The sequence below is a fragment of the Ambystoma mexicanum genome, chromosome 4p, assembly GCF_040938575.1.
Source record: "Ambystoma mexicanum isolate Mex_15411 chromosome 4p, UKY_AmexF1_1, whole genome shotgun sequence".
Classification (NCBI taxonomy): Eukaryota; Metazoa; Chordata; class Amphibia; order Caudata; family Ambystomatidae; genus Ambystoma; species Ambystoma mexicanum.
In genome coordinates, this window is record NC_090927.1 from 180,723,829 (window position 1) to 180,747,708 (window position 23,880).

Below are 23,880 nucleotides of genomic sequence, written 5' to 3' on the forward strand. Positions count from 1 at the left end.
AAACGCTAGAGAGTGATCCAGAGAGGTTTCCTATTAGGATTTGATTAAGAAATATCTATCCATTAACCTAAATGCAATGTATCATTCAAAAACAATAATGCGTGGACCTTGGGGAAGAGGCGAGTAAGTAATATATTGCCTTGGAGATTGAAGCGGGCAACAGATTCATGTGTGCACATTGGTTAGAGCACATTTCTAACAGACACCTAAGTTATTTTACACCCTGTACCAGCCCCCTACATTTCCATGTGATTTTTAACATGTTCTCCCTGTAACATGTTCTGATGCTCCTGTTGTCTCCAGCCCTCTTACTGACTTTGAAGACATCATCTAAATGTGTAGCATTCTTTAGTTGCATTTAATAGCTATACCATTCGGACCGCTGATCCCAAGTGTAATTGGGGTCCTTTCTCTCATTTCTCTCCCCATCACCCTCTCTACGTGCAGTGTCCCCCAGGGATCTTACCTTTCCCCCTGGTTTTTGAATGGCTACATGGCCCCCTTGGCCCATATGATAGCCACCTTTACCTCCAAATTTCAGTGTTACACCGATGACACGCAGCTCTCCTTCAGGCTACCCTCAGCCTCCTCCTCACTCATACCTGACTGTCTGAAATTCAGTCGTTGTGTGCTGCAAACAACCTTTGCGTCAATACCAGTAAGACAGAGATTGTCCTCATCGGGATCCCTGCTCCGGCCTTCCCTCTTTCTCCATGGCCGGCCGCCCTTGGCCCAGCGCCTCCACTTACCAGTGAGGCAAAAAATCTGGGGGTAATTTTTTACTCCACTCTCTCTTTCTCGTCTCACATTGCGGACATTTCTAAAAAGTCCCACTACCAACTGCAAATTATATATGAGACAGAGCTCAAGAACAGGTTGCACACCTGGATCAATTCTTAAAAAACTGTATATTAACTTTAATTTAATACACATTCAGAGTTAATAAAACACATTGGGCCTCATTACGACCCTGGCGTTGGACCATGGTGCAAAGTGCAAGGGGAAGGGGAGGGGGGGAAGTGCAGTACAAGGTAAGTAGCGTAAAAAATAATAAATAAGGCCGGCTGGTGGCAAGTGCAAGGTAGATGCAGAACAAGTGCTGGGAAGGGGGGGCTGTAAGGATACAGTGACAGTCCCGCAGTGCAGGGGGGTGCCAGGGAGGCAGTGCAAGTGGAGAGTGGCTGGGCCCTGGAACGAGGTCACTGAGAGTGGCCCAGTTGCAGATTCAGAGCAGATTCAGTGAAGAATTAAAGCTGTTCAGCAGGGGAGAGGGAGAGAGAAAGCAGAAGCAAAGAGGAAGGTTTTGAGGTGCTTCCGGAACCGGAGGTGGTTCTCCTCATGCACAGGAGGGGAGGGGGTAGATCCCTTGATGTGGCAGTACTCTTAGCGGGTCGCCAGTATTAATAGTGGTACTTCACCAAGTAGGCAGTCATGCTTTCAACAGTAGACGGATCTTGCTGTTCGTGGTGCTGGATACAGGTACCGCTGCCACACACATTTGCAGAGGCTCGTTACGCGAGTTTGAATATCGATAATGGACACAAAGGCGTCCGGGCGGTACGCGAAAAACTCAGTCTCGTAAAGTTGGTTCTCTGTCTCAATATGCCTCACTACCAACTGCACCTTCTCAGAGGTATCCTACCTTTTCTCACTTTCCCCCAGAGGTTCACCGTCTCCAGAGCTCTGGTCCTCTCTAGACTGGACTACTGCAACAGCCTCTTTCTTAACCTTCCCTCTTCTTCCCTCCATCCTCTTCAACTCATCCAGAACAAGAACCTTTGCGTTGTCCATAAGTCTTTCTGGGGCCTGGGCCCACTATCTGCAATGCACTCTTCCTAAATACTCTCCTTCCTGAGCCCTCAGCTCGTCTGCCTCCAACTCTCTGCGGGTGAGCCGCTTCTCCAAGCAGAGACTCGGGGGGAGATCTTTATCCTCTGCAGGCACCTCCTCTGGAACAGCCTCCCAGCCTCTCTCTGTCTCGAGCCGGATCTCCTTAAGTTCCGGAAACTCCTCAAGACTTTCGTCTTCGCCTCCTCCTTCTCTCTCCCTCTCCCCTGATAACCACCTCGTTCTGCTCTCACACTCTCTCTCCTCTACTTCTGCTCAGTTTTGCTGACTGGCTGCCTGGTGTACCCTCAAAGCATTAAAGGTCCCAAGATTTCATTGCCAGTCTCCTGCACTTGCCCCTGAGCCTTTGCGCTTGCTGCAGCATTATGGCAGACTAGAACTGGAAATGCAAGAGTATAATTTTAAAGTGGAACGTATCCCTGGGAAATACAATCTTGTAGCGGATTGTTTGTCCAGGTCGCTAGCTATTGAAATTGTAATAGAAGATGATGCAAGTGAAGAATGGATTGAACAAGTGAATGCAACATTATCTGACATAATAGATTTGTTAGTTTGGGTGAAGCGGATAGTGGAGGACCAAGAGTGGGTAAGTGCTCTGGTTTACATAAAGCAAGTGTGGAAATCGGAGAAGGCGAAAGCATTGCCGTAGTATCGTACTATAAGTTAACTGTGTTCGAAGCAGTTTGGAATTGGGACTGGCAAGAGGAGAAAGATTGATACCTCCAGTAGTGTTGAGAAAGGACCTAACAAGGCTTGCACATAATGCCACATGGGCAAGAGTCTGACTAAACAAAGCCTAAGAGCAAAATTCTGTTGGAGAAGGAAGTGGGTACTTGTACCCCATGTGGTATGAGTGACAAATCATTGAAAACACAAAATTAGGAAGCGGGTAAGGTTGAAATTCCTGACTGTGTATGGGAGAAAGTTGCAATAGATTTTATGGGTCCTATGAGGATGTTAGGCCAAGAGAACAGATCTGCTAGTGCGTTGGTGGATTATGTATCCAGGTGGTTTGAGGTATAGTTTGCGAACAACACAGCAACCAGTAGAGTAATATAGTTCATTGAAGAGTTATTTGAGGGACAAGGATATCCAAAGGTTATTGTAGGGGTGCAGCTGGTATCCAAGGAGATGCAAACATATATGGGGAGCATGGTATTGAAAACCACAGGGCTGCACTTTACAATTTGAGATCTAATGGATTGGTAGAACGTGCAAATGGATTAAAGAGACCATACAAATGGCATATGCAAATGGGTTGGGTTGGAAGGGGAGAGTGCGTACAAGGATGTTGATTTACGGGGATACACCCCAAGTTACTGTCGGTGTTGTAACTAAAAAGGCCTTGAAGGAAAGAAGAGACAAAACTGACTACAGTGGCGGAAAGTCTTTTGTACAGGAAGGATGGAAATGTAAGTGAAAACCCATGAGTTTGGGTGATATTGTGAGAATAAAGAAGCTGTTCAGAGTACCAAAAGTTTGTTCAACGTATTAGTATCCCTTTAGAGTAAGTGAAGTGTGGAAGAGACATATCGTGACGAGTGATGGAAGGAAATGGAGGAAAGATCGAGTATCAGTAATGAGGAATGAGGAAGGGAGCAACTATATGGGCGGGTGTATAGACGATGAATGGTGGAGGAATGGGGGTAGGTAACGGGCGGCAACAAACAGACAATGAAAGGGAGGAGGTTACCAACAATGATTTAAGGAATATATTGCAGAAGGTATACAGACAGGATGGGAACGAAGTGGAGAGTGTGGTGAAGCGGGAAAGGATGTTACGGAACATAGTGATGTGCCTGAGGGTGGAGCACAAAGGTAGAGTGGTTATACGGGCTGTGTGAGGAAAAGATCAGTCAAGTACAATTAATACGTAGCTAATAAGGGACTTTTTTGTTGACACCTTAAGAACTTGTACCTTAAGTTTCACTCCTTGGTTTCATTAATTTCTGCCAAGACACCAATCCAATGCTAGTTTATCAGCTTGCTCAAGATGCTGCATACTGATTTTCGTTTGACATAACTGTCATGCCGTCATGCCAATCCAGTATCTTAAAACCAAACTCCATAGACTCAATAGCTGCACAGATGTATACTTATTCTTGAAATGCCGCTATTTCCAAACTTAATGAGTTTTTCCACAAACTCTACACAGGTGGGATTGACCCCATGAATTACTGCTCTGCTTTGCACTATGCTGATATTATTTTGAAACAGAATCAGGGTAAGAACCCATGTTATTTTCTTCTAATTATTGGTGAAGCAAAGCTCCTCTGTTTACCGTTTACGATATATCTCCTAGCTATTGTTTTGCAAAACTGTCTTGACCACAGCCTCCATTCCCCCTGCCGTCTTTTCTGCATTTTTTCTTTCTTAATGTTTGGAGCATTCTACTTGTACCAGGTGCTGATATGACATATTTCTGTTTTTGTTTTCACTGTTTTCTAAATTGACCAAACTTGTGGGTTATTTTTCCATTTATTTGCTTTTATTCTATTTTTCTCTTTTCTTTTCTGTGAAATGTTCATCTAGCCTGGATTTGAAAAAGGCAAATGTAAATTCTGCCGAAACACGTGTCATCCGCAAAGGCTACAACCTTAATTAAAAGGAACAAAAAACTTCCACTCAAAAACGTCTTCATCTCTTTATTTGATGGCGCATTGACATCTGTAAGCTCACCCAAACCAAATCTAAGTACAGTTAATATGTTCTATATTAGCAGTTGTTTTGCATATATTGATAATCTGGCAACTACATATGTATTAAGTGTCCAGTGTGTACACCATATAAGAACTTTAAATTAATACATTCAAATTATCTAGCATAGTTGAAATAATATTGTTAGCAATGTGCTATGTAATAGCAGCTAAACCTGTTTTTCAGATCTTAATAATGCATTACCATGTGTAATAGCCACGTGTAGTCAGGTATAAGGAGAAGCATATCATGAAGGAGCTTAACCCTGCGTGTGCTGACATTCTATTGTTCTGTGGAATGTCATCACACGCATACGTGGACTCTTAGAAGTCAGTGGCCAGCTTTGCATGACGCTTGGGTCACTAATGATATAACACACCTACCTTAATCAATGGAGCGTCTTTGGATTACCACAAATATCTACTGAACCTGCATGAAGACTTAAGGCTATATAAGGTTGTTGCGGGTACACCACAGTAAGTAGTAGGCAGGAAACATCAAAAGATGGTTGGATGAAAAGATCAGCAGGTGGTTAGAGGAAGAATTCAGGAGGTGGCAGAAGAAAAGCAGCAGGCTGTTGGAGGGAGCATACAGATGGTGGTAGGGAGAAACCAACAGGCAGTTTGCGGGGGAAGATATCAGGTGGTGTTAAAAGGAAGGGGAAGGTGGTAAGAGGAAAACATCTAAAGGATGTTGGAGCAAGGTGACGGAGTCTGCGGAAAGCAAGTGGAGGCAGAAGTCGAACAACAGGAGGTGGCAGGGGGAAAACAGCCAATGAAATTTGGGAGGCAGGAGGAAGCACCCAGAGATAATGAGAGGGTAGCTAGTGGGTGCAGGCAGGCACAAGAGAGCATGCAAGCCCAAGGCAGGGTTTAGGGGAGAGACCCTAATCTGAAAGGGTTAAACACATGGTGGCATGCCATGGAACAAGGCAACGAGTGCATCGCATGGTGCTGCCATAATGATACTTTGTTTTTTAGTCTGTTTTCTACTTGCAGAACTTTTAAAATTGCTTATCCTGCTCTCCTTATTGTGCTGCTCGCATTGCGCTTTTCGATAACTTACCTTAGCTATATTTTGAACTAAGTATTTTATAAAACTGGGTTCTTTAAAATGGCAGATTACATTGTATTCGCTCCACGAGTCTGCCTAGATTCGACTTTTAGACTGTGCTTAATTCTTGTAGCCAACTGTATGTGCAGCCTTTTCGCTGCATATGCTTTCCGAGCAAAGAATGACAGTTCCCAAGGGAATTGTAGTTCCTGTCGGTATTTCTTGCCCAACAGGCGCAATGGCACCGGCGCAACATCAACAAGCCAGTCAGTGGCGGACCGCGGCGTACGGGGGTACGCGGAGCACTCTGCCCAAAGCAATTGAGGGGTAAGTCTTATCCGCCCCACCCCATTCACTCTGTATTATAAAATTGTGCACACGTTACACTGCTACTTTGCAGAAGTATAAGTCGTTTCCAGAAACCTATGCATAGGGATTTATACAGAGATTACTATGTCAAAGTACTACTCCAGAAAAACACTACTGTCCCTCAGGGACCTACAACAAGGCACATTATCACTCCACAGTAGAAAGCTAGAGGAGGGCCCCTGAGTGGGAGGACTAAGGGCTAACCAATGTTACGGAAACAGAAGTCCTACCACTTCTGGATTAGACATACTCTGAGTCATGCATGTGAAAATTCTTTCTGAATGTGGCTGGAATTACTTAGCCGTTCACCCGACACCACGCTGTAGACAAATTATCCAAGTGTAGGTGCATGTGTATGTGCAAAGTTAACATACAGTCCGACCTTTTCAGAGTTGGTAGTGACGCTTTTATTAGTATTTACCATGTAACTTTCCATTGGTAAAAAGTTTTTTATTTTTTGCTTTAGTGTCAAAGACTTTTTTTCTTTTTCTAGGCGCTGTTAAACTTTCAGCATTGCTGTATTGATCGCTTATTTTTCTAAAACATAGCAAACAAAATGTACAATTGGTGACAAAAGCACAGGTGGCATTGAGTTGAAATGCACATAGACTTATTTGTTCTTCAGTGCTAGTACATGATTGGAAAAAATGAACCAATTATTATACTACTACTTTTTGTCCTGGTACGGCCAAGATCAAACAGATTATCAAAAAATGTTGGCCTCTTATCCATTTTAAACATCCCAGATTAACCATACCCTCGGATGGCTCTCAAAATCTAAGAAAACCTAAATGAATACGTGACCCATGCCAGGCTGACTAAGAAAACAACCAGGAATACATTCTGGAATCTTAGAGACATTTCGGGACACCACCCGTGTGGCACGTGCTCAGCCTGCAAATTTAGCAAGAAGATTAAGAGCTTTGCAATATCTGGAAAAACGCGGACATTACGCCAGTTCTCAAATTGTAAAAGCAGTAATGTCATCTACATTATAGAATGTCCATGCAGCCTAAGATATGTAGGCCAAACCACCAGACAAGTTAACAAAAGGATTGGCGAGCATCGGTCAAGGATAAGTTGTAAATCCCCTATTTTCCCTGGCCACCTGTGTAGATAATCCCAGTAGGAGTGAGAATACTCTTAGGTTTCTCACATAACCTGATTTATGGCCCATTCACACAAAAAATGAAAACATATTACAAGATAATTGGCAACTTTTTAGTGCAGATTACAAATGGCAAATTCAAGATTATGATTTGCTCATAAACAGATGTTTACTCTATCAAATGTTCTCTCAGGGGCTAACATCAATACTAACAAAGATTAACATTTGAATGCTGCTTTGTGCCTTTTTGCTTCTGCTGTGCCTCCTCTGACCATGAGTGGGAAGCGCCCGCACGCACTTGCTTTCTCACTCAGGGTGGGGCTTGCGTTGAGGCCTTGCAGCATTTGCCTCCTGGAGTGCCGGACCCTATCTCCAGATCACCAATGCAGGGTCAGGCACACATGTTGATTGGTGGAGGAAAATGTGTGACCACGAAGAACAAAGCGCAAGGGTTAAAAACCCTTAAGAGTGATGCTTTGAGCCCTTTTGCCTCTGCTATGCCTCTTCAGGCCACTGGAGGGAAGCGCCTCCCAGCCTACCTCCTCACACCTGCTGGGGCTTGTGTTGAGACCTTGCCACATTCCCCTCTAGGAGTGCCTGATCCTATATCCAGATCTCCATTGCAGGGTCAGGCGCATGAGGTGAGTGGTGTGTGAAACTTCAAGGTCAGGAAAACCTTTGCCGCTGTCCCGTCATCTTCGCCAGGCATCAGCACAACAAGCCCAAGAGACAAGGACAGCTTTTGTTTGGACCTGTGAGGACCTACCACTATGCCATCAACCCATCCTCTACACTGCTCCACAGCGTCATAGGTCAACCTACTAAGTTGCTGATTTCTCCAGCTGCTTTAATTTCTCTGTCCATACTAATCTATTCCGCTATTCCAGACATGTATCCCCATCCCCAATCTAAGCAATTCACCCTCTTCTTCATGGGCGGAATGAGACAATCTCCACAAACTAGGTCTACCACATGGCTCCCACTTAACAGACTTCTTCCTCCAACCATAACATTTCTAGCACTACACACATTAAGCTATCACTGAAGCATTTTGTCAGAACTGTAGATCGTATGTTTATAGTGTGCTAGCATTTCCCTATGCTCCTCGATTGATAAATGTAGTGACCCTCGTGCTAGGTCTAGCTGAAACCTGGCGCATCTCCCCTACATCAGTGTTCCTGAAAATGCGGGTCAAGGTGTCAGACGAACCTCTTACTTACTTTTGCTTCCTTGTTAGTAAGTTGTCGGATGCCTTTGGGACCAATAACCAGATCCACTGTAATACTCCATCCTTGCTGAAAGAGAGAAGAACACGGTCACTGATGGTAACACGTAGAATCAGAAATAGAGAGTACATCTGCAGATACAAAAGGGTGAGTGGTGCTGTATACTGGTAAACCAACTTTGCCTTCAAAGAGTTTGGTCAACCCAGTCAGAGATAGTCCAGAGGGACTACAGAAAGGAATGTTGACCAATCAAGCCTTTGATGTATTACATGAACCAGCAAAGGGATCCAACTGAATGAGGCACCAATCCAGGACTGCCAAAATTAATGTCACCTTGAGACATTCTGAGGCCGATTCACAAAGCATTTTCCATAAATAAGTTTGACTTACTTCTGGAAAAAGTAGTAAATTGTTCACAAGTGAATTACTTTGAATTCAAAAAATATATTTATAAGTTTTTATTAAAAGTAGCATACTACAGGGCTGGCAAAAGGATTTGTTTCCGGGGGTGGGGGGGCTAGGGAGTTGTAGTGCCTCAATAGGAGGACAGGACTCTCTGTCCTCACCAAGAAGAAAGTCCACATTCAAGCTCTTGTCTCTGCGGCATCTAACAATTCGGCCAAACTCTTTCAAATCTGCAAGGAGCTGGCCAACCGTGCTGCAGTCTCTACCCCTCCTGTTGCCTCCCAGGCTCTTTGCAATGCCCTTGCCTCTCACTTCATTTAAAAAACCCAGGACATCCTGTCCACCCTCTCCACCCACACCCCTCCTCTTCCCTCTCCATCTGTGCTTGCTGACCATCCTTTAGCCACCTTCCCACTATCCTTCTCATCCTTTCCTCTTTTCACCCCTGACGAGGTTGCTAGACAAGTCTGATCTATGAAAGTCTCTTCAAAACAGGTTCATTCCTGTTCCTCTAAAACCATCAAGGACCACATTGACACCCTCGCTCCGGCCTTTGCTGATTTTTGCAACCACTTTGCCTCTGGATCCTTCCCCTGCCCTCTGAAGCACTCCTTTGTGCATCCTCTTCTCAAGAAACCCACAGCTGATCATTCTTGTCCAGCTAACTATCGTCCAATTTCCATTACTCCCTTTCTTGGTAAACTCCTGGAAAAGTTGGCCATCTCTCAGCTTAACCTTCATTCCAATTCTGTTGGCTGTCTCCATGACCACCAGTCTGGCTTCAGAGCTGCCAGAAGCACGAAAACTGCTCTCCTGAACATCCGTGAAGATCTGCTCTCCTACCTTGACTCTAACATTCCATCTGTCCTCATCCTCCTCGATCTCTCTTCTGCCTTCGACACGGTCAACCATACCATCCTGCTCAACCATCTCCCTGAAAACCTGGGCATCACTGATCAGGCTCTGGCCTGGCTGACCTCTTTCCTCTCAGATCGACCCTCCCAGGTCCAACTTGGGTCCTTCCTTTCATCTATTTTCCTCTCTACCTGTGGTGTTCCTCAGGGGTCTAACCTCTCGCCGTGGCTTTTCAACCAATACCTGGCAAATCTCGCCCACTGCATTGCCACTTTCTGCTCAAATTTCCAGTGCTACGCTGATGACACTCAACTCATTTTCAGGCTGCCCTCAGCCACCTCCTCTCCCTCTCTCATCTCTGATTGCCTAACTGCCATTCAAGATTGGTGTGCCGCCAATGATCTTTGTCTGAATGCCAGCAAGACGGAGATCCTCCTCATCGGCACATCTTCACCATCCTTTCCCCTCATTCTTTGGCCGGCCTCCCTTGGCCCTCCCTCTACTCCCACCTGCGAGGCTAAGAACCTTGGGGTCATCTTGGACTCCACCCTTTCCTTCTCCGCCCACATCTCTGAGGTCTCCAAAAAGTAAAATTTCAGACTGCACCTCATCAGAGGTATTCTGCCTTTCCTCTCCTTCCCCCAGAAGCTCATGGTATCCCAAGATATGGTTCTCTCTAGCTTGGACTATTGTAACAGCCTCTTTCTAAATCTACCTGCCTCTACTCTCCGCCCTCTGCAACTAATCCAGAACAGGACTGCGAGACATGTCCTTGGCCTCAAGCCATGTGATCGTATCTCTCCAGCTCTGAAATCTCTCCACTGGCTCCCAGTGGATGCAAGGATTAAATTCAAAACCCTCTGCATTGACCACAAGGCTTTCTGGGGCTTGGGTCCAAAATACCGTCAGCTATCCCTCCGCAAATACCTCCCCTCTAGAGCTCTTCACTCCTCTACCTCCAACTCCCTCAGGGTCAGTCGTTTTTCAAAGAAACAAGCTAGGGGTAGATATCTGTCTTCGGCTGGGGCCTCCCTCTGGAACAGCCTCCCTGCCACTCTAAAACTTGAGGAGAACCATCTCCGGTTCTGGAGATGAACTTCCTCTTTTCTTCTGCCTTCGCTCCCCCTCTCCCCTGCTGATCTGTTCTCTCTTGGCACCGTGCACCTGGCCCCCGTCTGTCCTTCGGCCCCAGGTACCTGCTCACCCTGCCACCCTCCCACACTGCCTCTGGGCCACCCCTTGCACTGCGGTCTGTATCTGTACCCATACAGCCCCCCCTTTTTCTTCCTGCACTTATCAGACCTACCCTGTCTGCTGCCTTAAACCTACCACCTGCAAATTGCTTGCTGTATTACCACTGTTTGTTGCCTTTATTATTTATTGTTATTTATCTGTTTCTCCTCTGCTTCGCACTTTCCACGTCTCCCCCCTTCCATGCACTTTTCCCCTCCCCCCTCTCCCATGCACTTGCGCGTTCTCAATGTCACTGGGCATAGTAAGATCGCTGTTTTGTTCTCCCCTGTTCCCCTCCCTTGCCTTGTCGCGCTCTGAAATACTTGTGTACAAGCGCAATAGAAATAAAATATCAATCAATCAATCAATGAAGTACCTGAATGGAGAAGAGCTACACAAGCACAAAACTATAATTTCATGTTGTCAAGGGAGGCAGGCGTTGGGTTTGGGCAAACAGCACACACATGTGGTTCTTATTATAATCCTGTTATATTTACAGAAAAAAAGAAAATGTCATGATTCTCTAATACCAAATTGTGGTCAAAGGAAGAAATTTCTTACAATGTTCCGGAATGGGGTCCATCCTGGCCCTAATAAAATGTCCAATAGTTTTACCCTTTTCTTCATCTTCGGGTTGCAGGCTTTTTTAAGGGATTCCAAACTCTCTTCCATCAAATTTGCAGCTTGTAAAAGATGAAAGATCTTGTAGAGACTATTCAATACCACGGCTTTCCTCTCCCAGGATCTTGGAGTGGCTTTTAAGAAGTCAGTCTGTTGTGACCTGACCAACTCCCTAACCCAGGGTCCTGGTCCCTGGACCGTCCACTTCTGATTACCTATTTCATGAACTCCCTGACCCCCGATGATATTGCACCATCTGAAGTCTGCCCTGGAATGACCTGCTCTTCTGGAATTTAATCTCCCTGACCAGCAGGGGTAACTGTTCTTCTCACACCTCCTCAATTATAGCAGCTTTCCACTATTCTTTTAACCAGATCACAGGGCCTATATAGCCTTGATCTTCTTCCCCTCCTTTGCTCCTAGGAACTATTCTCATCCAACCTCTGCAACCTATCTCAAACTGGACATTATCAACTCTCTCTGCAATCTCCTCAATGCTCTCCCTCCAATGGAACCAAATATCCATTCAGACTCCTCGATACTTTCCCTCCAACTTTCTCATTCAGGTCTCCTCGCAATGGACCCCCAGCTCGCCAATCTCTTCCAAACACTTTAATTTAGCTCCTCCTCGAAGACCATTTGCAACCAGAATGAACTGGATGCTTTTTATAGAGCGTTCTACCCCCCTTGGGTGGAATTTGGGGACATGGATTGCACCTGTGTAGTGGGGGATGTACTGCTCTGAGATTTGGACATGCTGTTGGGGTTGTGTGGGCTGCAAAGGGTTTGGCCTAAGCATATATAAAGACATGCTTGTGTCTTGGACTCCAGAACTACCTGGGACATGTCTGAGGTCTTCTTTCCTCCCCTCTGTACTTCTGGTTCCTTTGACTGCTTCAACCTCAATGTCTCTGCTTACACGCCATGTAAATCCAAAGTCAGAACATTTTCTGGGAAGCTGTCCGGTGTAATTATAACTCCTATGTTGCAGAGAATTTGTGACTTTGTAATCCCTGTTATGCCAACAGGAGCAGGAAAATATTAATAGTTTTACTTTCTCACATACAACACAAGAACATTTGAGCTTGTTCACATGCAGCGTTCTATCTGTGGAACTTCAGAGGTCTGTGGCCATTGGATTCATGATCAGAAATGTTTCCTTCAGCATTGGTGTCAAATGAAGTAATGTGTTTACCCACTTGATTGTGACTTTAAAGAGCTGTAGCTTTATTTCTTTAAAGGGAAAGGGTCTATTTCCTATCCTGGGCATTTCGGCTTGGTTAAGGCTGGATTAGCTCTTTGAGATTGTCAACATTATGAAAAGGGGTAGGTTTAATGCATTGTGACTTCCATCTTTTCTTTTGTTGGTCACTGAGGTTTTTGAGGTTGGTGGGGAGGTAAGCACTCCTGTGACTGCACACTGCCGTAGTGCAGGGTCCCAGATGGGGTGGTCTGGGGATGAGAGGATACTTCCTCTCGTTCCAGCCACAAGCTCAGAAACACAAGTAACAGATGAACATTTCAGGTCTAAGTGTTGGATGTGAGATGTAAAAGTGAATGAAAGTGTATCTAAATGTGTGCAGTAAGAAGGGATACATAGTGGAAAAAATATAATTAGGAGTTAGCGAAAGAATTTATAAAAGGCACCTCATAGGTTACTTTGGAGCATAATGGCCTTTTGTGCTCAAGTACAACTTGCATAGATTTTACAACCAACATCAGTAAGGCACATGTGATTTCTTTGTGAATACCGTTTGAGGTCTAAGTTAGGACCACACTTAGAAGTGACTTATTCTGTTATAACCTACACAACAAAAAATGGGTTTATTAAGAATTGGCACCTTTGTGCTTGGGTGAGATCCGGTTCATACTTGCTGGCAAATTTGCAAGCAAGAATCCTAAATGAAATGTGAACAGCATCGAGTAAATGGCACCAACTCTAATGTCCAAATGTAAAGTTGGCCTAGAAAGTAGCCTCTTGAGACGTCCGGCAGATGCTGAATGAGCAAAAGCAGCCACTTTTTCAATTGCTTAATTTAATTGTTCTATATTTCTAAAATAAATGCTTCAGTAGACGAGCAAGATCACATCATTAAGACTTCATGGCTGCAAGTGGGTTGGGGGGCAAAATTACCAGGCATTTGTTGTCTGGAAAGCCTGATTTAACAGCCAGAGAGAAGCGAGAGCCGTTTTTATAGGGCTGTGGTGCACATAATATCTGGTCAGGGTTCAAAATTGAGGGGAGTTGGGAGCTATTTAGCCCCTGTTTGTAGCCTACAAGAGCCTGGTTAGCTTGAAAGCAAAAACAACCAGGAGCTACTTTTGGCTCCGTAGGCCAACGGATCCCAAACAAACACACCTATGTGAAATTAACTGTGTGCATTTGGGACAATCTAAAAATATACATTAGGATACATTTATATACCATTTAAAGCATAAGGGGTCATAAAAAATATATTTGCTTCTTTTGTGGAAGTTATATTTGCAGAACCATATCTACTAGCTCCTAAAAGCCTGGTTAATGCTGTATACCCATGGGCTGCTTGCAGCTCCTGCCTATCAAGTCCTAATTTCGAGCCCTGCTGGTGATTCTTCCCCCCCACCCCAAGGCTGTTTATGGCTTTTATTTCCCATGGGGGAGGAGGGGGCAGGCTTTCATTAAAAAAAGTACATCTTTTAATGCCAACTGTAGCATCCTATTAGGGAAGATTTCTCTTAGCAACTTTCCCTCAGTAGTTTCCATGGACCCCCAATCCCTTGGATTTTCTTTTTTATCTGTTCTGACTTTTTGTGGGGAAGTCTTCAGCTTCACTTCCCCTGCCTTTTGCTATGTTTCCCTTTTCGCTGGTACACTTTTGTACCTTTTTAACATTGCACACAACATCTTACAATGCAGTGCAATGGGGATATCTTTGCATCATCCTTGCCTTGTACACTTGGGATTTTTGGTTACTTTTATATGTGCCTAAAGACAAGCTGGTGGCAGCAATTATATATTTACAATTTGTTGTTATTTCTAATGTTCACATTAGCGTTTACCGCGTATGGCTACTAAGTATGGCAAGTGCCCTAAAATGGCAGAGCAACAAGATTTTTGTTTATTCTATGGCCATATTGCCAGGTCTGGAAGTCCCATATAAGGTCATGTAGTTTCCCAACAAAGCTGCAGTGTGTGTGTGTGTGTGTGTGTGCGCGCGCGTCAGTGTGTGTGTGTGTCGCTCAGGAAGGGGATGGAACTGTCTGGTCCTATTTCACATTCCTGCAGCCAGAGCGTCTGGGTGTGGGGCATGAGTGAAACCGACGGTTGTCCCTGACTGGACAACTAATGCCTTTTTGAATGGTGCAGATCTTTACCATTTGTGGGCTTGGACTTGCTTCCCGGTTGGATTTTGGATAAGAAGAGAACTCCTGCAGCCATTTCTTCAGATAAGCATTGAAGCCATGAATCCCTCGTAAAAGAACCGCCGACTGAATATCTGAAGAAGACTCCCAAAGAGGTCTGGTCCTTCCTGTGTCTGGCCCGGTGAAGCCCTGTTGGGACTACCGTTTCTGCAATGGCCCTGTGCAGTGCTTCAACCCCTGGACTGATACAGGTTCTCGAGGATCCAGTTGTCCTGAGCCTTCAGAAGTTTCCCTGGACCACCCGGTGTACTGTTAAGCTCTACAGTGGGCTACCTTGCTAGAACCGTCACCATTCCACGTTTGCAGCTGGAACTTTGGTGGTTGCTAGCTTGAGGTATAAGTCGTCTTCCTGCCGCATTTCAGCCTCCCAGAGTAAAGGGATCCTGTTGTAGAAGGACTTCTACAACCACAACTTGAAGGACCTAAGGCCGTCGTATGCGTGCGGTAGGTGTCACTAGCACTCACCTTCCCTTGTCCTGTGAAGTGTCCTGAAGAGGGGTGCACTGGTGATTCTTGCATTTCTGCATCGGAAAGGGTTGCACTAAGCTCCTAGACCAGAACAAAAGAATTGTTGCACCTGCAGCTCTGGGGCACCTTTCACCAAAACCAATGGCGGGAAATCCAACCTCCAGTGACCCCCCATCGACCCATCCAGTCATATGCAAAAATCAGAGCCCGGGGGCTAAGTAAACGCAAAGCATCTGTCTCCCTCTTTCCCCCATAGGATAACATTGAGAACAAGTCTCTTTGCATGCTTCCATTCCACTGCCTTTTGGTCATCAAACCTGAGTAGTGTCATCTGTAAGATAAGAACATTTTGCTTACCTAGTAATTTTGTTTAATCTCTTCTTTTGAACAATCACCAACACAAGTAACGTACCTGCTACAGATGCATTCTGGGGAGACACATTGTGGCTCCAGTGACTTTTGGGAACAAGGCCCCATTCTTCTTAGGGATTGGACTGCTAAAGTTAGGGAATGTCACTTGTGACTTGGTTCCATCTTAACTGCACCACTTTACTTACCTCCTTTACTGATTTAAGTCATTTAATGCATTCTAAGAACCTATGGTGACTGTATATATGTTTATTATTGGGTGTAGTGTGTTTTCACCTGCTTGTTTCATTTTTGAGTGTGTTTTTGAGTGTGATAAATATTTTATGTTTTTATACATTCCTGCCAAAAATGAATTATTGTGTGCTTCACTGTGTGGACTGTTAGTGGTCTTGTGACCCTCTCTCACAGTCACTTGAGAATGGTCTTGACTGCTTTCCACGTTTACCTTCATTGTGTTTTGGCTAAACTCTCAGAGATCCTCTGTTCACTTTAACAAGGGTGGCCTCCTAATATTTGTCCACCAGTCCAGGTTCTAGAAATCCATCTTAACACATCCGGACTCCTCTGAGCAGCAATGACATCATGGCTGTGTGGTGGGATGATGTGTCACGCAAGAAGTGTGCTCAGCAGCGTGACAAGCCCACTCTATATGCCTCCCACCCCAAGGAAAAAGGCTTACGACTGCAAACGGTGCAAGTGTGAAGAGGGATTGAGCCGTCGGGTGAGAAGGTAAGGCAGGGCAGGGATTCTGGTCCCCCTGACCTTCCGCTTCGCCCAAACGGACAGGGACGCAAATTTGCAATTAACTATCCAGTAAATGTGTGTGGACTATTTCACAAATCCACGCTCCTGATTTGCTGTGACAATCAGAAAGTACCAAAACGGGTGTTATTACCATGTCATGCCTGTAAGTGATGCATTCAAAATTAAAAAACATAATCAAGATAATAATATTCATAATAATAAACCTGAGTGGCTGCGCATTTGAAACAGAGACCTGTGCACGCAATACAGCCATGAGGTAGACACAATAACAGATTCCATACATTGCAACAGAAGATTAAGGGGTGGCTAGTGTGATGCCGCCTTGGTTGCTCCTTCTGGGGGAATCTTACAGTTGTAGGAGGTGGCTTTTGCAGCCCAAACGGGTTAGCCAACCTAAATTGACTTTAATTGGTGGCAGATTCCATGGAAGTGGCACTAGGAGGCAGAGACATTGCAACCTACTTGGAGGTAACGGGAAAGAGCCAGAGCAAGAGCGGTGATGAGTTTGAGAGCGGAGTGAGTGGCAATTCATCTAGAGTAAAATTGCTTGTGAAGTTCAGGGGTTAAAAAATGAATATTAAACTGAATGTTGGAAATGTATGTACCGTTAATTCGCAGCGGTAGGTTTCCTGGTCAATTGTCGTGAAGCTGGAAAGCGTGTTCAAGAACTTCATGATACAGTCGTCCTCCTGCATTGAAGCGTACTGCTGGAAAGTCTGCTGAATCATTTTGCGGAACTGCTTGGGCTGAAAAGCAAAAAAGTAGAAATGCCCGGACATTGGTAAAGTACAGACTGCCATCCATTAATCCCTGCCCACCCAAAGGGATATTTCAAAACATCACCTTGCCAATTTTAAAGCTCTTCCTGCATCCACTTGAGAGCCTAGAAAAGCAACACTATCTGGATGGATCCAGGAAGCCAAATGATTAACAGACACATGGGCAAATGGAATATGTCATGCACAGCTAGGTCAAGAGCACAAACTGTCTGGGACCTTTTATAACACACGACACTTGCCTTGCATGGCTCAGAGTTGAAGGTATGGTCATGTTAACAACGCTCTACAGAATGGTAATTGGAGAAGTGTCTCAGGCTACGTGAAGACTCTTGCTCCAATCAGAAACCATTAACTGGCCTTGCAAGATGCTAGTAGGGCCAGGCAGAACAAGAAAGATGCCTAGGGAACCACCAATTATCCCTAATATGTGTTTACAGGCTTTAAATGTGGAACAAGTGCCAGAGAAGGGAAAGGCAAAATACGACTTCCTCTATGGCTGCAAAATTCCAAGCACCTGATCTCAGGGAGCAGAGAGCATCAGACGATGGGCTTGATTTTGGTTGTACTGATGGGTAGGTATGCTACTACAATAAAATGCGTATAACCGTATAATCTCCTTTGCAACCAATAACCAATCGGATTACTGATCTACTACATTAAGCTTTTGATACATTTAGTTGCCTGTGTTTTTCCTTGTTATCAATCACACTATTACTATTAGTAACATGGCAGACAGGGGTTTTGGTCAGGACTCTGCTGTCAATGTACTGGTTTATGGTCATGCTGTCAGAGCTCCATTTACACATGTAAAGGATACGGCTATACTGTGCCACAATGTAGGAAATCATGATGCCAACTGAAGCAGACGTTTGCCCCAATTAACCTACACGTTGAAATCCCTCGTAGCATTACAGTTATGGACACATTTACACATATATGCACAGTTGCTGTAATCTTGTGTTACCATGGCATTAGATTATAAATTATGACACAACCAAAAATTCCAGTGGACTTCAGTGCAGGGTTTCCAGCTTACCTTTAAACTTGCTTGCATTTGTTTTGGGAAGAATAGGTCCAGGCCCACGTCCTTTCTGTAAGGTAGAGATAATAGGGTTGACTTCTTACAGAGGTGTTAAACCTCTGTGGCAAATCTGTTTTCACATGACATTTGAACGTTTCAATTAACAGTAAAGTTGGCCCAAAAAAATGGCTTGTTATCGGTAGCCCGAGTCAGACCCAACTTCATATTCGGAGATTGAGTTTAGCAGGTGGGGTGGGTTGGAAGAAGGAGACGGACATGTTGAGGACATTCTGTACTCACTTTAATGAAAAGTATAAGAATAATGCCCATCTCTACTTGTTGATAAAGAAAATACTCTGCTTTTCTAAAAGGAACTAAAGGTGCTTGTCAGATGTCAGGAAGTCCAAAGTAAATATGTCCTCTGTCCAAACTAACTCACTCACTATCCTACCCTACCACTATGTATAACTAAAGTAAATAGGCCAAGAGAATGTCTCTTCTTCCCCTGGACTTCTCTTCTTCTTGGATAGTCTTTATAAAGGGTTCCTGTTGGCTTAAATCATTCTCAGTTTTCTCCTTTGATAATCTCTCTTGTCAAGTCTTGTTCTTCAAAATAACTCTTGGGTAACGTGCTTTCTGTGACACTAGCTTTGGAGTACTTTTCCTTTGAGTATTTCTTCACACTCTTACTATTGCATATATATTCGTCCCAGTTTCTCTTGTTATCGTATATATGTTCTTTCCAGTCTCTTTGCACAGTCTTTATTTATTTATTCACATTTGTTGAGCGCACAGGAGCCGGGGGCATCATGCCGCGTGTTACAGTGGGTGATCATAACTAAGTTACATACAAAGATACCGACAAGCATACTGGGAATAGATAATATGCGTATTAGAGGAGTATACAGATAGTGAGTATGTGCATGAGGAGAGTTAGTTGAAGAGAGCAGTTTTAAGTTTTTGCAGCAGGCATGGAGCGACGTTTCGGCTCCGAGAGCAGTAGGGAGCGCGTTCCATAACTTGGGGGCAAGATAAGGGAAGCCTATCCCTCCTGCCTTAGGCCTTGTTGATGGAGATCTGGATGGTGTGTCTGATAGATATAAGGGTGCGGAAAGGTTGATGCATTTGTGTGTGGTTGTGAGAATTTTGAATGTAATGCGGTCTTTGACTGGGAGTCACTGAACAGTCTTTCTAGCTTGTGTGATGTGGTCTCCTTTAGGTATACTGAGTGCTGCTCTGAGTGAGTTATTTTGGGTAGTTTGGAGTCTAGCTAGGTTTTTTTTGGAGGTGCCAGCCTATGGTGAATTGCAGTAATCCAACTTGGCTCCTATGGTGGCTCTGGCAATGGAGAGGCAGTTGTCCTTGGTCAGAAACGGCTTTATAGCGTTGCTACGTTTAGTGCTCAGGGCGGAGGCAGAGACAATGGCGCTGACTTGTTTGTCCATGGATGTAGCATCAATGTGGACCCCGAGAGTGTTAACAGAGGATAAGACTGGGATGACACAGTTGTCGATACAGAAGGTAGAGTAGAGCACGTCAAAATTGGCTAATGTAGACTTTTGACCAAAAATGAGGATTTCAGTCTTGCCCCCATTGAGGCAACGGCCGTTAGTGGCCATCCAGGCTTGGATGGTGGAGTAAATTTGCTGTAGGGTAGTGGCGTCTTGGTGATAGATCCCAGTAAGGGGAAGGAGCACCTGGTTGTCATCAGCATAGTTTGTGTATGTGATCCCAAGTGCATCCAGTTTATCAAAGAGTGGCTTAGTAAAAAGATTATAGAGAGTGGGGACAGTACAGGATCCCTGGGGGACACCACAGTGAATGATAGTGGGCTTTGCATTTGCTATGTTGGAGAAAATTTTCATAACTCTGCCTTCTAGGAAGGAGGTGACCCAAGTCGCTGCGTTATTGGAGAAGTGCGCAGCATGCGTTAGATGATTGGTGAGGGTGTTGTGATCAACCAGATCAAACGCTGCTGAGAGGTCCAAGAGCAGGAGGAGGGCAGGCTTGCCCTTGTAGAGGATTTTGAGGTACAGTTGGATTTGTCTTTGGGCGGCCTTATCTAATAGTTCAAGAAGAAACAGGACGGTTGTTATGGGTCGGTAGTTATTAGGTTGAGAGGGGTCTAACGTTGGTTTTTTTAAGAGCGGGCACACCTAGCCTCTTTAAGGCTGTCAGGGACTATGCCTGTTTTGAATGAGGTGTTGATGAAGATGGTAAGGAGAGGAGCAAGTGGCTCAGCACATTCCTTGATGATTTTGGGTGGTCACATATCGCCCTTGCATTGTGATGGTTTGAGATGTTTAAGGATGTCTATGACATCCACTTCTGTGATTTCCGTGAATCTTAACTTAACTGTCTCTGCGTAGAATTATGTGCAATTCTGATCTCTGCCAGCACTTACGCAGGTATCGGTACCCTGTGTAAACACGCCAGTGTGATTCAACTGTGATTTAATTGTCTCTACCTATAATCACGTACCATCTTGATTTTGCCCGTAATCATGCACCTAATCACCCACTCTAAACGCACCTACTCTTATCCTTTGCAAATGTGACTCCGGATGTTACCTGTGCCCACTGTTTGTACCCTATTGCTATTTTATGGAAACTTGTTAGTTCTTATGCTTGCTATGCCTACAGTCACCCGATCTAGCCTGAGGCATGCTCTCAATATTTTAGGAAATGCGCCTTCATCGACTGTACTTATGCCTAGGTGTTCACCTGCTTTAGCATGTCACCCCTGTACCTTCTATAGTAAATGCGCCAGCTGAACTAATTTGCACCTTTTCCCCTTAGCATAGAGTGCATTGACTTGCACTTCTCTCTATCTACACCTTCACTCTGCCACTGTGATCACAACCCTAGCTCCAGAACTAGACTAGCCTACTGTACGCTAAGAGGCCATCTAGCCTTATTTTCACCTAACCCCATCAGAGGAACCTTACCCATTGGAGTACATAATGTATGCCATAGCTTTTCAGCCAATTGTTCTCTGGACCTCATTGACCTCAATTATTGGTCTGTTCAACTATACAATTACATTAAATAATATGGCTATCAACACCACGATTGCCACACTAGGCATTGAATATATCCCAGTGGAGCTTACCCACCATAGCCACACCCCAAACGCACCAAGAACTAACATCCTGTGTGAATTTACGCACATAAGCATTAGACTTCGCTCGAGACTATCTAAGTTATTCGGACCGCCGGCCATCCTCATAACCACTACTATCCAACAAAGCAAGCACCGCTTTAACATACAAGATATCACATCCAAAAAGATGAATCATACCAATTTAAGCGCCACTCCCAAACAGAACTCTAGAACACCCAAACAGACTATACCTTCAGCATTAACCCCTGATCTTAACAGCAAGGCCCCTTCTACAACATTGACAGCGTTGACTCCTGTTCCCCTCCGCAAAGGAGTGCTCATTAATGCAAGGTCCTTAGTAGCCCATGCCATGGAGATTGCTGAGTTGATACTAACAGAAAACTATGACTTCTTAGCCATCACAGAATCCTGACTACATTAGGCAGCTGGCCCTTCCTTGATGCTTGCAGTGCCAGACAACTATATTATTCTCATAGAAGACAGAGCCGATACCCGTGGAGGAGGCCTAGCTATCATAGCCAAATCTAGCCTAGCAAAGAGAATCTCTGCACGTCAATTCTTGCGAATCCCTCACAGCCAAGTTACCCATATCAAACTCCCAAACCATCACCCTCCACCTAATATATAGACCCCCACGCCCCATTGGCTCATTCGAGGAGGACCTATCTACGATCCTCTTGGATGACGTAAAAAATGTATCAAACGGCACTCCTACTGGGAGACATGAACTTGGGCTTCAACAATCCCAAAGACTTACAAGCAACATCCATAGCAAATGTCCTTTCTGAGTTTGGATTCACACAAAAAGTGACACAGCCAACCCATGAGAAGCGCAGAAAGCTTGACTGGGTGGCTGACCATAACTGCGTCACCACCATTACAGTCATTAGTGCTCAGATATGGACGGACCATTCACTTAGGAGCAAAAAGAATATAACCACCGACAAACTTGTATTACTCCCCAGCCTGAACTCATTACCAGACACCTTAGATGCATCGATCTTACTTAACGAATTTAATAAAGTCATGACAGAAGCCCTAGACTCTATTGCCCTCTTAAAAATTAGGAACAGTAAACCTAGAGCACATCTAAACTCCTGGTTTACTCCATACCTAAAAACACTAAGGAAGGAAAAACGCAAAAGCAAATCTATTTCGAGGCTAGAGCCATCTGAGGTAAATACAGCTAACCTCATCATTATCACTATTAAATACAAAACTGAAATGCGGCGATCACAAAAGGAAAGTTACGATAACAGGATATTGCAAGCAAACTCAAGTACCAAGGAATTGTTTGCAATACTAAAAGAACTTGAGAACCCGATCCCTGTACCTGATAACTGTGTTAAGGACAAGATTTGGTGTTCTGACATGCAAAAGGCCCTCACAGACAAAATCGCTACCCTCCAAGTCAAAATCGGCAATAAAAAACAAAGTATACCTACTACAAACCCACAAACTAGCACACCACCCACCTTACCTAAACTAATACACCGCTTCAACTTTGCTAAAGTCTCTGTACTAGAGGTTAAAAAAAATTATACTTTTGCTCAAACCCTTCAATAGTCGTGGAGATAAATGTCCTGCCCAAATCATAAAAGATGCAGCTAGAGACCTAGCGCCCTTCATTTCCAAACTCATAAATGCGTCATTTACTTCGGGAACCATCCCAAGTAACATCAAGGAATCCTGCGTCCTCCCACTTCTTAAAAAACAATCGCTTGACCCTTCCATACCTACGAATTATAAGCCTATCACAACGGTGCCATTCCTCCTAAAGATATTAGACAGGGTGGCTTACCTACAAATTCAAAAATTCTTGGAGCACAACCAACTTCTGGGTACCCAGTAATCAGGATTTAGGCCACAGCATGGTACCGAAACTGCGCTTATCGACCTTAAAGCCCAGGTCGACGAGCTGAGAGACAAAGGTAAATCTGCCTTACTACTTCTTTTTGATCTCTCTGCAGAGTTTGACCTGGTGGACCATAAGGTCCTCTGTAACTATCTAGAGTTGGCAGCGCACTTTTCGCAACAAGCCATAGCCTGGATCCAATTTTTCTTAAGTAGTAGGACAATGAGAGTCTTCTCTGCTAGAGCAGCAGCAGACCCTATCCCCATCACCTGCGGTGTTCCTCAGGGGTCCTGCGTATCCCCCACTATGTATAATATATTTACCAAGCCCCTTTTTGATGATCTGGATTGTCTCTGTGTCACCAACACTAACTATGCAGACGACACCCAGATTCTCATTCCACTTACAAGGGACTACAACAAGGATTTTGCCTTGGTGAATAGAATATACCTCATCATCCAGGCATGATGGCACTCCATGGTCTATGGCTGAATGATGACAAAATAGAACTCATTATTCTGGGGACCACGTCTAACATTAACAAACTTGGCCACAAATACACTTCTTTTGATATAGATGGCAACACGATCAAGGTTGCCAAGGAGGTAAAAACATTAGGTTTTTACCTGGATTCCAACCTCACATTGGCTAAACAAGTGAAAGCAATGGCATCATCCACAGCT

At 44.5% G+C, this 23,880-nt stretch overlaps 1 protein-coding gene across 4 annotated transcripts in view; it reads right to left on the reverse strand.

Annotated features, from left to right (window-relative positions):
• The window catches only part of PTK2B (protein tyrosine kinase 2 beta), a 998,240-nt gene that overhangs the window by 322,796 nt on the left and 651,564 nt on the right, over positions 1 to 23,880 (reverse strand). For all 4 annotated transcript variants that reach the window (XM_069605649.1, XM_069605652.1, XM_069605651.1 and 1 more), the window contains 3 exons: positions 18,235 to 18,289; positions 17,025 to 17,165; positions 8,296 to 8,370 (listed from right to left, as the gene is read on the reverse strand). In XM_069605649.1, coding sequence (XP_069461750.1) covers positions 8,296 to 8,370; positions 17,025 to 17,165; positions 18,235 to 18,289 — 271 coding nt within the window. The remainder of the gene's footprint in view (positions 1 to 8,295; positions 8,371 to 17,024; positions 17,166 to 18,234; positions 18,290 to 23,880) is intronic.